We start from the raw sequence: 18,191 nt of genomic DNA, 5'->3' as shown, positions 1-18,191 counted from the left end.
CCTATCTTGGGATTTTTAAAGATTCCAACTACTTTCTTAGAAGAATCATAAACTATGTGGACCTTAGAGTTTAACACCTGCAGGAGGAAAATAGTATAAAACCTCATTAGATAAGTTTGAACATTGTTCTTTATCATGTAGTCTAGAACCCCTAGACCAGGCCCCTAACTTCTAATGGATATGTAAAGAAAGTAAATCTATTGTCAAGTAGTTCAATTTCACTATTCTAGCTCAGAATATTCTGCTTATTGCAGAATACATTCTTCTAACTGGTAGAGCAATTGGGTTTGGGATCAAGATATTCCACACAGACCTGCACCACTTAGAAGTTTGATGTTTAATTGTGTTAATGGTCAGCTATGAAACCTGACGGTCCTCTAAACTTGTCCAGAAGAACAGGATACAGTGTGATAGTGTATCAAAAATGTGTAACAAAAACGTGTAACAAAAATGTTATCCAAATAAGAATCCATAAATCGGGAAACATCCATGTTAAGCTTGCGTATACATTTTGCACCCACCCAGGCAATAGCTGAAGGGTTTGCAGAACATGATCTACCCCTGTGTAAGGTCTAAGATAAATAAAATCACTCTTCATGTGTTTCAGATACAAAACTAGACCCTTGTTCCTTTCATTCCACTCTTAGCACTTGGTCCTCTTGACCTTTGTGGCCTTAGTTAATCCTCTGGAAAAAATGTGCTCCTGATTTATGTGCTTAGTCCTTTCAGTCTCGGAAATTCTATGTCCTTGGCAAAGATTGGTAGTCTCATTCTATAAGAAGAATAACTGAGGTGAAGAAGCTTACGGTTTTGCCCAGCTTGAGTCAGCAAGTATCAGTGTTAGCACCAGGATCTGATAATCCTGGTAACAAACATAACATTCATGCTCCTTACTTACCAAATCCATTCTTAGGGTCACGTCTTAGGCTGACACAAATGATTTCTCTTTCTAGACCACTTAGCAAAACTTCCTTTTGGATGGCTGGTGATCCAGGTGCTGCAGAAACAAAACAGCTAGAATAAATGCAGATTAATGCAGGGAGACAGTAGATTCATATAGTATGCAGAACTGGGGCTTTGAAAATAAAAAATATATTTTGTCCTTGTTTTCAACATTACCATTACTTCTGAATCAGGAAATTACTTCTAATTCAGGAGAGAAGCTTGAATGAGTATTTTGAAATTTTTATTCTTTGGAAAAGTATATGTACAGTTGCTGTGTAAGTTCTTCCTATAATGTTCTGTCCTGGATGACTATCTGTCCTGGATGGCTATGTATTTATCCACAATGTTTTTATTGAGATTAGCATATCTCAAGAGCCAGGAATGTAGCACTCACTGCATGTGAAGGTGATTTGGGCACAAAATCTCCTGTGAGTTTCTTTGGAAACTCTAGCCTTTGGCCCTGTGGGCCTTTTGGCTCTGTAGATGCAATCCAGTCAGCACTGATTGCAATGGTGCCTTTTGTAGTCTTAACACTACTTGACATTATGCAATTGCCACAGTGTGTTTGAAGTACAGTTACAATTTTTAAATGGACGAATCAAATAACCATAGCTTCATATTCTGTAGATCTGCTCACTGTGTGCAGTATGGCTTCTGTTAGAAAATGAGGTGTCCAATTCTTATTCCGGATTTTGTCATGAAAATGCAAGAACAGAGGAAGAACCTGGAGTCTGTGCTGTCTCATGCATTATCTATTGAGTTGTAGATAGCTATGGCAAACCAAAAGGGGACCTCCGAGTATAGGGATATTGCCCCATGTGAGAGTCCTGGGTGTGCTGAACTACGTCTCTGAAGAGCATTAGGTACCATTTATAGAATATTTTTATCCTTAAATCCCTTACCACCAATGCTATGGAAAGCAGGACCAAAAGGGAAGAAAAAAAGCTTGTCTTGTTAAATTCTGTGTTAATTCCCAGGAATAGAAGTGCAAAAGGATATTCTTTAATCTGGAAGTAGAATGTAATTTCATCTCCTGCTATTGAAAAAATAAATATAGAAGGATACTCTCTCTCTTTAAGATTATTATACTCACCACTGATTGTGTTCTGAGTTGAATGGATGGAGAGGTAGTCATAACTCCTTTGCTTTCCATTCAGATTGATGTGCATTTCTGACTGGGATAGCCCTGATGTGGATCTGTGCAGGAGGAAAGGAAGACTGCATTACGATAACAAATAAGCAATGGTGTTTAGCTCTTCACTGTCATTAGTCTATCAGAGCCAAGTAGGGAATGCACATGTTTATAGCCTTGCAACATGTATTCTGATTTCTGGGCCACATTTCATGGTAGGGGAGAGGTAGTTTATCCTCACCAGCATTTGCTTCCAAATAACAGCTGCCTATAGACTACTCACATCATGACTGATTTCCCCCTGTGTTTTTCTCTGAGCTGAGTGCAGGCATCGGGAAAACACAGCGTAGCATCAGTATGATTCACTTAGCCTTGCTGTCTGTTTAGACAAAACCACTTCTGAAAGTTTTCCTGGTAGTTTGTGTTCTTCTTGGCTCTGTTCTATCTATTAGTATCTTAAAATGCACTAGAATTCATCAAAGACCTTGAGACTATGTGTAGCTATAGTAACCGCCTACACTAGTGAATGTACCAATGCAAAAGAAAAGAGAAGAGTTCTTACACTGTACTCTATGTTTTGCACTTTTAGACATAGAGGAATTAGTTAGGTAAGATCTGCTCAAAACCATCTTCCACTGTGTATTCAGTTCATATACTTCCATTTCCAGAGAATATACACAGATATTAAAGCTTTTACTTTTATTCTCCCTTATTTTTATCCTTCCCCTTAACCCATTAAGCGGTTCACTCCTGAGTCTGGTACAAATTTAAATGTCACTCTTTGTCAAGTTCTTATCTGTTAGACTGTTCACTTCCTGCCTGTGTTTGCACTACTGCTGGCACCATGGAGCTCCAGGTCTCCAGGTCTTTTTGTGTTACCACAATAAAGACAGGGAAGAAAAAAAAAAAAAGTCTGCCTCAGTATTTACCATCGGGTTTTGCAGTGGTAGTAGTCTATGTCTGAGTATTCTCACACACACTTAGGGGAAAAAACAAACCTACCTGCCAAGGTTGCTTTTGTGTCTAGTCCTGGTGTTGGTTTCCACACTGAGGTTATCACAAGATTTGCTCATCATCCCAGCAGAAAGGTTTTCCACGTTTCCTCCATAAAGCACATTCTCTGAACGAGACAGTCTCTGAATCAGGGCAAGGTGTTCACGCTGAGCTGCGTATGCAGAATTTGATTTGTCTATTTCCAAAAATTTACTTTCCTCTGAATAACAAAGGAGAGAGGGAGAGGAAGGAGAGATAAACCTACTGATAGTATCTTTTTAAGCTCAAAGATGCTTTCTGTATAACTTTTTTAACATGCCAGCAAAAAATATTGACATCACAGATATATTCATTCTGGTGTCCTTGAGAATATGTAGGTTCTGGAATAAGTGGAAAGGGTTTCCAATTCATTTCTTCTATAGAAAATACACAACATATTTAGATTTCATATCTATAAATTATACTGCAATTTCACTTTCCACAAAGACAGATGAAATGTACAATCCTGTGTAATTTAAATCTGAATATCTCTGTAAAGTATGTTTTGTGAATGTTCAGTGTATGAGAAATATCTGTCTTTCAGAGACTGAATTAGCCAGGTCGGTAGTTTCTCATCTTTCATGGGCCCACCACTCTAGTGTACGTATATCTGAGAAGACAGCAGCTCTACTAACACATGCTCTCTTCAGTTCAGAGGGGCCAAGGAGCTGGCTGTTTGCTCTGAGCGATTTGCACGAGTGAAGTTGAGTAGGAGACTCTGTTGGTGGCAATGCTTGCTATCCAATTTTCCACCTCTGTGTGAAATCTGCTACTTGCTTAATGACATACAAAGTCTGCTATATATGAATCTGTCCTCTCAGAAGATTTTACTTCCCTGAAACAAGGTACTGCTGGAAAAGGCATTGTTAATTTATTTCAGTTCTCAGCTGGTGGGCTAGAGAGAGACTTTGAAGGAGAGAGGGAGTGCAGGCGATTGGAGACACACTGGAAAGTAAAACAAGAAACCTGCTTGGTACAGGGTAGCACAAATGTGGGCTTTATTTCAGTTTGTACATGACCGCTGACCTCCCATGTGTTTTCCTAACAAGTATTAGCCGGAATACAACTTTCTAGAACACTAATCTGCAGCATTAAACCTAGGCTTCCTCTTTCCTCGGTGACTTTGATCAGGGGTATTTGTTAAGGCATCAGAAGGCTTAACTGTCCACTGTATTAGAGCAGTCTTAGAGTTGCCATGGTGATCTCCAAGGAGGGGATTGCTAGCAAGTTTTGAAGAGATGATGACTTATACATCTGAACAGTGCAGCAAAAGCAAAAGTTTCTCTCATGGAGAAAGAGACTTACTATCTATTACAGTCTTGCTATGGTGGCAAAGGCAGCATTTTGAACTACTATCCGCCGTTGCCTTCACAAAGCTTTTATATCTGGGACAGCAAGTACATGTTGAACTTCAGAAACTGCAGTCACACAGCTTGTGTAAGTCTGGCTTGTTTCAGTGATTTGGGGTGCTGGTAATCAGGACTTGGCTTAATTTTCTTAGCTCTCAATCTTTTTGTTCTCATATATGGAATGTAGTAATTTTTAAAATTATGACTATCACAAGCAAGTGTGACACAGGAAACTTTAACGTTCACTATTAACACTCATTTTTATGCTACAAATCACAGTCCCATTAAGTTATGTTTGAAGCTACAGGAGCCCAAGCAAAAGAAGTTGCCTTGAACCTAAATGTCATTGTCGCATCTTTTTCCGTGCTAATGAATGTGCAGGTGGAACTTCATTTTTCATGTGGTGATTTTAATGGGAAAGAAGTAATATATCAGTCATTCTGTTATATCCCATGTTATAATTTGTTGCCAGCACTTTTACAGTTTTACTAGAGAAAGGAGTGTCCCAGCAGGTAAGGTGTGATACTTGATTCTCCTTCTGTGACTCACTGGGTCAAATACTCAGTGGCTGTAAATGATCATGAGTCTGTTACAGGCAATGGATGAGCTTGTGAAAAATGACATTGCTCCAGTGAAGTCAAAAGGGATGACAGTTGTCAGTTTAGGCTGTTATTTCTTATGTGCCTCAGTTTCCCCACAATGATCCTCACCCATCTCTCTAGAGTATGCTGAGAACCATAGTGAGAAGTGCTATGTAACTGCCCTGGGCTGAGCAGAAACTTGCCTCAAAAACTATTGAAAAAATCTAAAGTCTAGGGAGGTGTTAGTCATACCTTCCACACACATTGCAAAACCTAAGATAAGAGCAGCCAGCAGCTACATAGTTGAATTGGTATTACTGATGTGTCTTTGGTTTAGTGGTTTTGCCCTGGGACTGAATTGTAGGGCTGAACTCCAGTTTTATGCAAAGATAAGGTAACTGAATTCAGCACCAGCATATCTGGGCACTACTATAGTTATTCTTTGTGTGAAACATTTCTCAGGTTACATTTGGGGTAAGTCTGTTTCTTCAGAATTCTCAGCAGGTTTTCTGAAAGAGAGTGTAACCATGCTTTTTAAAAAAAATCTGAGTTTAGCTACATAGTTATGATCACCACAGAACCTCTATCCCCTGCATGTGCCCACTCACATGCTAAATTAGACTTACACACCTCTAACTTCCAGTGAAGTAGGAGACATTATTTTCTAGAAACATGAGAAACTGAAGCACAGTGAAACTGATGTAGCAGGTCCTCATTCTCAGCTTTGCTACATACACCTTTCCTAACTTAACCTCGTCCTATGGCCTGAATGAACGAAAGTTCATTTATACCTCACCTGATGAAGTTTGCCGAAGTTGCCTAGAATTCATCTGAGCATTGAATTTGTGCTGCGCAGAGCAGAGATCCAGTAGATATTTACACGTTTTTGCTGTATCGGTAATGAAGGTGTGTTTCTTGCCACTGAAGCTGCTTTCAATCATGAATTTTTTTCTCTAAAAGGAAAAGAAAAAGCACAGCCTGCTTCATATATCAGTCATTACATCGAGATATCTGTCACTGGGATCATAGCTGCCCTAAAGCCATAGCTGTGTCTAAAGTCAAGAGCCTTTGGCCATTGACTATGTTTAGAGCAGGTTGATAGAACTGGCAAAATTTGACCCTACAGATGTTAAAATGGTTAAATCTAATTAATCTGAAAATTAAAATATCTTCAAGGGGCAGAAAGGCCATTTTGGAAGAGCAAACAGGCTGGGAAATGTGTGATGCTGATGTCAAACCTACACTTTATGATGGTAGATTCATAGATCTCTGGTGGCATGGTACCATTTGGAAAAAATCACAAACTTGTCACCAATACTGGTTTGTTAACATATCAATATACTGACAAATGAGAATAGGAATAATGAGATCTGGAAAGAGGGGGACATGATCCCATGACCTGATGGTAGGAAAACAAAAGAAAAGAGAGAAGTAAGGACAAGAGAGGAATGAATATGGTATATGCCATAAAGAGGTTTGACATGGTCTCTGTAGTAGTCAACACCAGATAATTCAGTTTTACAGTAATTTTACTCCAGCCTTGGAAAAAAGCCTCCAGATATATACCTCACTAACAACTGGATATCTTGGTATCCACATCCAGATTGAGCCTTGATTTTAGACTGTTCTCAAAAAACAGTGGCCCGTACACATCGTCTAATTCTGGCTCTCAATGCAATAAATTTATCAAAGTGACAGGAAGAAGGGGAGTAAAGTAGTAAAGTGGAGAAGAGATACACTTGGTTTCAACTCACATGAGCTGAAATTCTCTCTGTTTCACGCCACTGGAATCTTAAACTGGCAATTCTTGTGTGATTTTTGACTTCATACACAATGATGCCTTTGGCACAGATTCCCAGGATGATTTCCCCTCCCGCTGCTTTCTTCTCTGGGGACACACGATAGAATAACACTCCATATTCAGGAAGTTGCTGAGTCACCTTGTGAATAAAAAGTGTGTTTACTATGCATTATTCAAAAAGAGGCGTGGGAAGAAAAGGTAGGTAGATCGGAGAGGGAATGGATTCAAGTGTCAGCACTGATGTACTCAGCATTACTGCAGCTTGGCACTTGTGGGCATTTCTGAAAAGAAATCCATGCAGGTTTAATGCTGCTTGATTAGTATTAAACCTTGTTTCTTTCCATTTTCTTTTCTTGTCTTCGTTTCCCTGAGTAAACTCAGAAACCGTGAGGTACAGCAAATATGGTGCTCTTGGTGAAACTGCAAACACTTTGGTGCCAGGGCTACTCAGACATGGTTATTGGGCTTGTGTGGTTTCTTTTCTACAATAGTGATTACCAGCTGGAAGTCTTAACTGCAATGGTACCACAGCTCCCAGCGTGCAGTGAATTCACTCAGGTACATACACCTGTTCCTTCATGGCTATCAACTTTTACAGTCAGACAATATAATTTTCCATTGCCAAGAATCTTAAGTTCTAGAGTTTGCTAAATTGTACCTCAAAGTATCTCACCTAAATGTAGTGGTGACTTTTGAGGGAATTTCACTGCCCCAGAATTCCCTTCAGTGCCAGGCTTTATAGTAACAGATCTTCAGCGCTCCCATGAAACTTCTTTCTTGCAAAGTGCTCCTTGCTGGGTGAAAAGTTAAGGAGGTTTATAGTTCAAGGAACTGAGGAGCCAGCTTCTGCCCCTGCCATCTAACTGTGCAGAGGACACGCTGAAGAACTCACACAGAGGTTCTGGGTTGTGGTGTTTGTCTTTCTACCTCCAGCACTTGGCCACAAAATGTTAAAATGTAACTCAGACCCTTTACAGAACTTTGGAATATGAGGAGGGGTTTGTGTCCTCTTTTGTAATCTGCAGATAAATATGAGTTTATGCTAAATTTTTTTTTTTCTGGGAAGCTAATGTAGAATCCCCAAATGACTTTTCAACCATGAATAGAGATTTTCAGTGACCAAAATAAAACACTTTAAGAAGATCTGTTTTTCAGAAAGTATCTAGAGCACAAATGTTCAGGTTCTGAAAACTGGGGCATCTATAATCACTAGCTGAATCTGGGTTTTAATTTTTAATCCCTTTCATATTTGGAATTTGCAAGTTCTTGCCATGGGGGCTATCTTTCTCACTTTGTGTGATGTGTTGACTCCTTCTGCAGACTTATTCACTGGAACACATACTGACAAAGCTGCTTTTCGTCACTGGATTTGCCATGCATGATGGGACTGTCATTAAGGCTAAGCTTCAATCTATTTCTTCAATTCCACTGACACTGTCAGGATGAGGAACTAACATAATTAAACAGCAACTGAACTGAAATGATGCTGTAAATAAAAGCATGTGGCACTACTGCAAAATGCCTACAAATATTTATGCATTTTCTAATCCTTGATATTTCTCATTTGATGGAAAGCAGATAAGTTTAGGGGAGGAGAAATTGGGGGGAAAAATTAAATCCTGTATCATCATGACACTCTAGAGCCTTAGAGAAACAGTCATATGAGAAAATACTCCAGATAACTCCTTCCTCACTTCCAGGGTTTACAGATATTTTAAAACAAATAATCACTACCTGTCTAGAAAGCTGCTATAGTTTCAGAAGTCCAGAAAGTGCTTCTTCCTGTTTTATAATTTTCTCTAATACAATCAATAGGTATATTTATAATCATATGGAACCCAGGCATGTTGGTAACATGGTGAAAATTGCATCAACCCTCAGGATGTTAACTCTTTATAAACTATCTGTGAAAGGAAGCCTACCATGTAAATGTGATGTAGGTTATTTAGAGTGACAGTATCTACAGCAAAATGAAATTCTGAGGTTTTTCTTGACTATTCAAATTTTTTCACTGTATCTAAGATCCACCGTAACACGCAAGGAAAAAATAATAGACAATAGTCAATAAAGAAGGTATTTCTATCTGAAAATAAATTAATAAGGCTTAGGGGATGGCAAGTTACCTTTAAAAATTCTAGTTCAGCTTCATCCTCAAATAGGGAACGATTCATACGATGTAATTTAGCAAGCTCTCGCTGTACATATGCCAAGGTCATTTTCTCTATTCGGCTTGCTGGAATGTAGTCTTCAACACGAAAATAGCTCTTTCCGTGCATCTTTGAGAGAAAAAAAATGAAAGAGCAAAAGAAAGAGGAGCCTTCTGTTCTTCTTTGACTTTTCTTATTTGGTGCATTTCCCTTTTCCGAGTGACCCCTATGCTGTAGTCACCCTTTTGCCTTTCCTAAAAGAAGGTGGGGAACAGCGGGCGGTGTCCTGACAGCCAAATGTGGCTCTTGCTCCTGTGCTCAGCCAGGTGCTCAGAGCACACACTATTTCTCTGCGTGGGGGAGAGAAAAGAGCTGCCCCGCACGCACACCAGCAGTCTTGCACTTAGAGCTGACAGCTACAACTGCGTCAGTACAGCCTGCAGTGGGACACCCAGTGCCGAGATGGATCCAACTAGATGGGTCAGACCACTCAGAGTTCAATTAATAGAGCTACACTGATTTATATAACTGAAGGTAGGGCAGAGAACATAAATGAGTACTTTTTGTACACTTCAAAACTAGGATAACTACTTTAGATATACCTTCTTGTCTTTGCCGCGTGTGGATCTGAGCCTATACACAAAATAGCTGTGAATTCTAGAGTGTTTATTCCTTTTTTTCTCTCCCATGTTTTCTAATCTCTTTAAGACCCTCTGCACATCCAAGTTGTGCCTATGTTGGAAATTTTCTACAGTTTTTCTGGAGCATCTGGGCTATGTTATTAATTATGAAGACCAAGAGTCTTTCATCATTCTGACATATTTCCTGCCAAATTTCTCTGAATCATTACTGCTCCTTAATCAGGCAGATTTTGTAATTTTTGTAATTAAATCTGAAAAGTAATTACTGAAGGACTTATCTGAAATTATGTGCTATTCAAATTTCTTATTTCAACTCTATGACAAACAAAAGCTGAAAAAGCTGTTAAAAGAGACCTCTGAGAAATATTGTATTATTTATCCACACCTCAGAAGCATAATTGCCAAGCTCTGCCTGTAAAGCCAAAGCGCCGAGTTTCAGGGCAGTCTCATCATTGCAATATAATCGCTCCTCCAAAATATCTTTACGAAGCTGCAGGTAAAACTGATGCCTTGTCAAGCCATGCCTGGAACACAAAAAAGTTTAGGAACACAAGAGAAGCATTGAACAGTTGCACTAAATGCTACTGGTTTTCCCACAGTCAGTGGAATCATGTACTTACTGGATAACATTGAAGTGGTTGACAAAGAATTTTATCCTTAGAAAAAGTGTGAAATTAATGATGGAGGTTTTCTTCTTGGGTTGGTCATTCCAGCCATCTGGGGCCACTTTGTAGAGTTTGGTGTCCTCATCCAAAAAGAAGAATTCTTTACCTGAAATGAGAATTTTGGAACCTGTAATAAGTCTGAAGAGACTTCAGTAGCTCAGAGTTCTGCTATCTTCATTCAGTGCATCACTAGCAATAAAAAATAAAATGGATCATGGAAGTCAGTTGAGGTTTATTCTCTGTGTCCTGGCTTAACTTGTTGCTTCTTTGATGGAAAATTTAGGATAACACCTAGTGTGTAATTTAGGATTACTATTGTTAGATGCTGGATTGGTCTGATATCTGTGGAATCACTCAAGAATTGATGGGCCTTGCATTCTGCTCACAGTTTGGGTTCTGCACCCCATTGTAATCTTCATGCCCTACACACAAGGCATGTTTCTTCCTACTGCCTCAGTAGGGCTTGCCATCAGAAATTGGCTAGGAAACTGTGGGTCTTGTAGATTAAATAGCTGAGCCTAAACTCCAGGATCTCCTAAACTCTAGGAACAAACACAGTCACCCTTCCTCAGTACAGTGCTCCCTGGAATTTCTGCTGGAGTATATGGCTCACTATTATTCCAGTGCAAGGCTGGAACACAGCCTTTTCTGCATGGGAATATCAGCCTGTATGGCTGTGCTCATGCACCCTAGGGTACACATGCTTTACGTCAATGAAGTACAGTTTAAACCAACTTACCTTATTTTTGCTTAAGCTTTGAATCTGCTTTCATCTAAGGATCTTAAAAGATCTTACTGGAATTCATTAATAAGTGCCTACAGAGGCGTCGAGGCACTAACTACCAACTGTAGTTAGCTGTGTTTCATTACCTTTCAGGTAAGCCAAGCCAAAGTAGAAATGTTCCACCAAGTTTGCGTACGCCACCACGGTGTTGAAAACATCTCTTGCCTTGGACTTGATGTCACATTGCACCTCAAGGCACTGCCCATTGAGTAGAATCACATTGAGATCCCTTTGGGACAAATAGGATTTCCCTTTTTTAGTCTAAGAACATGTAACAAAGAATAAAGAATGAGTGCCAAGTACAAGCAATGCAAGTTCCACAGCATTTTACTTCTGAGGCCTCCTAGTCTACTGTCTCTACATAACCTGATGGAATTGGTCACAACACTATGCTATTCCTTGCATCCTTTCTCATACATTGATATCCCAAACATTTCTAATTTTTTTAAAAAACAGGGAATCCTAACAAAACAGCTGAACATATTCAAACTCTACAATCAGCAGGATTTTTCTAGATTTTAGGGTAATTCCAAATTTTCTTTGCACTCATTTTTACTGCTGTATGGTGTTAGCCTTTTACGTTACCTTAATGAAAGTTAGAGGATGTGCCTGTAAACTGGAGGAGTGCAATATGTTGGCACTTGATGTCACATTGTATTTTTACTCTTCATCTCAAAAGTCTTGTGCTAAAGTGAACATTCTTAGCTGAGAAGGATAAATTAAGCTATTTTCACACCAACAGAAATAACTACATAGCACTAAGAATTAAATGACCTCCTTTCATCTCAATAACCCTGCAGGAACCCGAACTTCGTTTGGGAGGAGGACACAGCAAGAATATCGGTTGGGATTCAGGTGCAACTTACAAAGAACCCCAACTAAAATGTCTCTAGATTAGTTCTAAATTCTTACTTACCACAATTGATCCAGGCAGCTGTAAGGTCACTGGTGGTTCACTAGACAAAATAATAAATTCTGGACCTGAAAACTGTAAGGAGGCAATTTAGAAATTTTATAAATGTCTCCTTAATGTAATGAAGACCCCAAACGCCAGTACCAATGAAACCCATTTCTGTTGATATGTAGGCTGTAGCTAATTGACTTCAATGTCTAAAAAGGTGCACATGCTAACTGAAGACTTCTCTCTGGGGTCTCTCCTGTGTGGACTTTCTAGGGTTTAATTAGGGGTAAGCTCATGCTGAAGCCTTTTCTTCTATAAAGGCACTTAAATCAAGATCCATTTCTTTTGCAAGGCACCTGTTTTCATGACACTTAAAGAAACTTAATATCTTCTGATACCTTTTCCCATTTGATTCCCAGGGTATGAGGAGGACAGTCACAGACATGTACACACATGCACATGCACACCACTGTGATTTCATAAGCCATAGGGAGCCAGACTAAAATGCAGAGCTGCTTTCTTCCCTGTAATAAAGGTTGACCGATATTTCTTATTATTCTTCTGCTTTAAATTTAACAAACTTCAACAGCATAAGATGCTACGTTTTTATACTGAGCTTCCACCTCAAGGGGTTTTTGTATTGGATTTTTTTCAGAAACATCTAAGCTTTTAGATCCTTGAAGTAGGCAGAAATAACTATATGTCCGCAAGTGGTAAGATGTGGGTCCTTTCAACCGTTATCCATGACTTAGTACCCTAACCCATTTAGATCTTTTTTTTGAGAAAGTTTATGGTTTATTTCACAATAGTAGTATTGTCCTGCCAACACAGTGCAGTTTTATATTGCATATAAAGAGGGACTAACACTTTGTTGTAACAGTTGCTGGATTCCTTCTGAGGAATTCATTTATTATTCCAGCAAAAATCAAAATTTAAAATTACATTTATTTATAAAAAGATAATTTTCCAAAGTATCTAACTGAAATTCTTGATCAAAGTTCTGCCACTGATGAGTCTTGAGTTTGTGAACTGGAAACAGGTGAAAGGACTCAGCAGCCTGAAACCTGTCCTTTCTTCCACAACAGAAATCTCCATGGGCAGCAGCATTGTGGAGTTTTCTGTGAATCAGTTATTTCTGGGGTTTTTTTGTGATCCAACTGCCGAAGAAACATCCTTCCCTTTTAACAGAGTCCTGTAGCAAATTAGCAACTAGAAATAGACCCTTAGGTGAAGTATTGGCTTGCCATATGCACTGCTAGCCTAAGCTCTCTGCACCATTGACCAGCAAGTGGTTTGCATTCAGTGTTTCTGTAAAAGGTTTTTGCTGTTCTAAAGCTCCTGTCAAAGTAGTTGGTGAAAACAGTCCATAGGGTGTTTGATGTTTGGAGAAATCACACATGGAGGTCACAGAGGGTTGAATTATAAGCTTTTGCTTAGTCTTTATGGATAAGATCTTTCACTGCCTTCAGTCCTGCGTTATCACAAGTGGATCGTGCCTAATTTGGAGTCTGTCAGTTTAGAATACTCATCTAATCAGATGACTCAGTAGCTTACATGCACGTCACTGGCAAACAACAACTGGATGAGAGGTTTCTCTTTAGTGATATTTCCATTTTGAAATCAGCTTATATGTTTTTCGTTAGTCACCTTTTCCTTCCTGTGGAACAAACATTTCTGCGATGCAGCAGCTGTTGTGTAGTCCTTTGTAGACATGGAGAAGGTGGAACCTAAACTTAGCAGGTTCTGTCTGCTGTTCTTCTGAGTTCCACTAGGGATTTCTTCTACAGCGCTGACTGACCTTCAAAGAAAATGTCATAGTGAACAATATATATATACACCATGCAATCAGAACAACACAGGCTCGAGGACAAAAAACTTAAGGTACAACCAAAATTTTATGAAATCCAGGGCAATGTCAGTTATAAGTTGTTAAATGCTTCTTTACAGAAAAATAATTTAACAGGAATAATATCACCAATGCTCTCTATAAATAAATACAAACTCTGCTTTAATTCAATAACAGTCTTTTATTTTTTTTCCACTTTGGCGAGACAGTTCTAGCTGGTTTAAATCTGATGAAGCCAACAGGCAAAGAATTTGGCTCCATGCTTTTCTGGTAAGCCTATAGGATGAAGTCAGTTCCTCATTTCTTGTTTTCCGAAGCAGAAAAACTTCAGAAAACTCTAACACTTGTTACATTATTCACAATTTTTCAGGAATGGGACCTAAATTATTTGAATACTAATTCATTAAAATAAATTAATGTCTTAGGAGCTGAGGGAATTTTCAATTTCATTAAGAGAAAGGTGTGTAAAATCTCAGATCAGATAGCTGTCTTTATACTATACTTTTAACTCATAAAGTAATGGTGTTTTCCACACAAGCAGGCACAAATATGCTTAGAATAAAATTAAAATAGAATATATACTCTTATCAATGAGGAAAGAATGATTATGTGGCATAGAAGGAAAGGTTTTGTTGAGGTGGATTTTTGTTAATTACATTTTTAACAAATGCCAAAGTCACGTGGCAGCTTTTTTTGTTATCTCAAAGTTTTATCCTTTTCTTTGGCATGTTGCAGAGTTGCCTTGAAGGACTATTCAGGAAGCTTCAAAAGGTTTTTATCAAAGTTGCTGGAGTAACTGGAGATCTCCCTGGTATTCAGTGACAGGACACATAGGGATGGTTCAGAGCTGCATCAGGAGAGGTTCAGACTTGGTAACAGGAAGCTGAGAGGGTGGCCAAACACTGAAACTAGTTTCCTAGAGAGGTGGTCAATGCGCTGAGCCTTTCAGTGTTCAAGAGGCATTTGGACAATGACCTTAACAAAATACTTTATATTTTCCTGAGCCTTGAAGTAGTCAGGCAGTGGGACTAGTTGATTGTTGCAGGTCTCTCCCAACTGTTCTATTCTGTTCTAGTTCACATTCCTCTTTCTATAAAGATTTCTAGATATCTTTGTTTCTCTCAATGCAACCTCATTAAAATCAACATTTAACTAAGCAATATTCCTGAAAATGACCTGAAGTGACTTCTGTGGGTATAAAAATACTATTAGCTCAAAACCCAAGATACTGTATTAAGATTTTCTCTTCCTTTGGAAAACACTCTCTGTTACTTGTCCTGAGAGGTGGGAGATGCCAGACTTGACAGCTGTATCTTCTTTATATACAGACCATAGCTCTGCATATACTTACAAGCCTAACTTTATGAAATGTAAATTATGTCAGCTGGATTGCTTACAGAAATGAGCATGATGATATTAGTAAGCTTTATAGACAGTAAATCCATCACTTAGTTTTGTGTTAGTTGTCCTTCTATATGAGAAATTGGTGCTTTCCAAGCTAGTTATTTCAACCCCACTGTTGTCACAGTACTTACAATAGAATGGTGACCTTGGTAGAAATTCAATTGCAGAGGCTTATGACCAGAAGTTGGATTTACAATCCCTGAAGTTCCAGCTTGCTGGAAATCTAGAGAGCTCATTTTTCAGCAGAGGGGAACATTTTCCTGGCAGCATGATATTAGATCAAGGATATCAAAACGATACCCAGGTTTGTAGTGAGAGGCATGGCAATTGCTCCAAAATGTTCAGTAAATAAATCTTTTATTACTGATATTATTGCCAGGTATGTGATGCACATATAGATGTCTGAATACAAACACATATATATGTGTGTGTAGACAAGTAGGCAGTGGCTTCCCTATTCACAAAGGCTACCACGATCCTGCAGCCTGCTTGTAGTTCTTTCTTATTGCAGGTTTAGAGGTGTATTAGGGTATGTCACATCACTGATTATCATGGCTGATTTATCAGGAAGTTCAAACTGTTTATTTGGGATACATTTAATTGGGAGTTGGTCTAAATGGAGCATTTCCTGTGGTCCTGAATTACTCATGACATGGTTAACTGGGTCAAGAACTCAATTTAAATGAGATGTCAGGAGGGATTACTTACTGGTGCTTAACTATGGGACTCTGGTCTTTGTGGTTCCTAGAGGCTAACAGTACTTACATCTCTTCATTGGGAAACAGCCATGATTGAGTAGAGCTGCACTATACTAACACCTAGTCTGGAAAACTCTTGTTTGGCAGCAGTGGTGTTTCTCTGGCTTTTAAAAACGAGTTACTATCAGTTGTGCAATTCTCAGCTTTCATTGTCTGTGTCTACAAGACTGCTGTACACCCCACAGCTGAAATGAGGCTAATCCTCACGACAGAGCAGAGGTCTTTACTGCTTGTGTCTCTGGGTTACCTGTAACTTCACTGAAGTGGCAGCACAGGGATAGATATGGCTGACACAAGTGAGACAAATCAGTCTAAGAACTGAGATGGAAATGCAAATAATCCACTGAAAATTTGCCAGGAGAGGTTGTGGACGGCCCCTCCCTGGAGATGTTCAAGGCCAGGTTGGATGGGGCCTCGAGCAACCTGATCTAGTTAAGGGCATGCCTGCCCATGGCAGAGGGTTGGGTTAGATGATCTCTAACGTCCCTTCCAACCTAAGACATTCTGTGATTCTCAAATGATAGATCATATACATAATCTGTCATAATCAGTCCAGAACACATCAGGCCTCCACTAATGTGATAGCGAGGCAAGACCAGATCCAAAATCTGAATGTAGACAGATATGGACTCTGCAGAATGCCTTGCCAGTGGAAGCAATGACTGCTTATACCTGCATAACAGGTTTTCCCGTTCCACACCCTCTGTGGGGCTGCTTCCCAGTAATAACGCTCCACACTCTATGTGGAGCTGCTTCACCTGGTAATAAAACAACTTCCATCTTTTAAGAATATGAGTTCTGATTACCTGTTTATGAAGAGCTTGTAGCTGCTTTGTGTCCTTGATCCACTAAGAGTGGGGTCCCATGACCTGTGTGTCTGTTGAACTTTCCCTGAAATGAATAAAGGAAATTTCACAGTTGAAGAAATGGTAGCAGCACTCAGCATCAGATTTTGGGACAATTACAAGAGGAAGGATATTTAGACTGGCTACTTCCTCCCTTGTGTTCTTGCTTGGGCATGATAAATGGCTTTTTGATAAGGCTAAGTGACTAGTACACCAGCAGTATTCCCAGTTCTCTAGTTATTGTTACTTCTTAATAATCCTTCCTGTTAATATAGTTTGCAAAATAGCTATGCAGGTACAATGACTGTTATTTTCATGTGTATGAGGATGACCTACGAAACAGCTTATGCTCTTCAGAGATTATCCCTAGTATTCTTTGTTCTTCCATTTCCAGGCATAAAATCAGAGTGAGAGGGTGGGGGGAAAAGCCATGAAACTTCTCTGGCTTAATCAGAGTAGGATATAAAATCCCTGAAATATTCCACTGGTTATTTGCTACATTAAATGTATTGTGAATATTTTTCCATCATAAAAATCTAGTGGGAATATAGGATGGTTTGTGAGTCATTAGCAAATAAGATTTTTATAATTTTTTGCCTTCAGTGATCTCTGCTGCTACAGAAAGGATAGGTAATGCTTTGTCCAAATACATAAACACTGAAATTTAGAGATAGACCCAGAAAGATGTATTTGAGTTGTAGTTCCATGAACATTTCTTCTAGCAGAGAGATGTTTTGCATCCTTTAGGGAAGGAGTGGGAAGGTAGAATTTTTCCTCACTTGGTTCATTTCATTGATTTCATTTGAAGAATTGTATATAAAACTATTATATAGGCAGAATAATAGAGATGATGAGTTATGTGGAAGCAATCATTTTTGTCAGCTTTTCCTCCAGATAAAACATCCCTGAACTACACCCCGACACTTCGCTCTGAAGTGGAAACGTGACATTGAATTCTTCAATACCAGCTACAAACTGCAATTTTAAAAACTAGAAAATATAGTGTCACATTGCTAAAATATGCATAAACATGTTTTTTTCAGGCTGCAGATGGTAGTGACAAAATGCTAGATTTGAGATAGGCCAAATACTCAGGGCTAGTTACCAACATTAAGATTCAGTCCTATGTTCTGAAACTATGTGTTTTTAAATGAGAAAGCCTTGCAAAGTTCTCTGCTTACACTATAGGTTTCACATAATTGTATATTTATACTTTGACAAGCATATAAAATTCCCCTTAGTTTTTCTGCCTCAGCTGTTATGGCAGCAGGACAAGTTGGCTAGTTTCAGCAGCCCAACTGCCATGCTTTGATCTCAAATCCAACACGTTCCTGATGTTTAAGTAACGTGTGGTGCTCCA

General features: G+C 39.0%; 1 protein-coding gene across 1 annotated transcript in view; it reads right to left on the bottom strand.

Annotated features, from left to right (window-relative positions):
- The window catches only part of FRMPD2 (FERM and PDZ domain containing 2), a 38,371-nt gene that overhangs the window by 9,851 nt on the left and 10,329 nt on the right, over positions 1 to 18,191 (bottom strand). Inside the window, exons 7-18 of the mRNA XM_009873067.1 lie at positions 16,793 to 16,877; positions 13,626 to 13,776; positions 11,994 to 12,065; positions 11,164 to 11,338; positions 10,249 to 10,399; positions 10,014 to 10,152; positions 8,964 to 9,116; positions 6,794 to 6,979; positions 5,836 to 5,992; positions 3,080 to 3,290; positions 2,039 to 2,142; positions 899 to 997 (exon numbers count right to left, since the gene is read on the bottom strand). Of these exons, the coding sequence (XP_009871369.1) occupies positions 899 to 997; positions 2,039 to 2,142; positions 3,080 to 3,290; positions 5,836 to 5,992; positions 6,794 to 6,979; positions 8,964 to 9,116; positions 10,014 to 10,152; positions 10,249 to 10,399; positions 11,164 to 11,338; positions 11,994 to 12,065; positions 13,626 to 13,776; positions 16,793 to 16,877 (1,683 nt within the window). The remainder of the gene's footprint in view (positions 1 to 898; positions 998 to 2,038; positions 2,143 to 3,079; positions 3,291 to 5,835; positions 5,993 to 6,793; positions 6,980 to 8,963; positions 9,117 to 10,013; positions 10,153 to 10,248; positions 10,400 to 11,163; positions 11,339 to 11,993; positions 12,066 to 13,625; positions 13,777 to 16,792; positions 16,878 to 18,191) is intronic.

This window comes from Apaloderma vittatum, unplaced genomic scaffold (genome assembly GCF_000703405.1).
Source record: "Apaloderma vittatum isolate BGI_N311 unplaced genomic scaffold, ASM70340v1 scaffold11997, whole genome shotgun sequence".
In the NCBI taxonomy this organism is placed as follows: Eukaryota; Metazoa; Chordata; class Aves; order Trogoniformes; family Trogonidae; genus Apaloderma; species Apaloderma vittatum.
The sequence above is the reverse complement of the archived record's forward strand: the minus strand, read 5'-3'. Positions and strand labels throughout refer to the sequence as shown.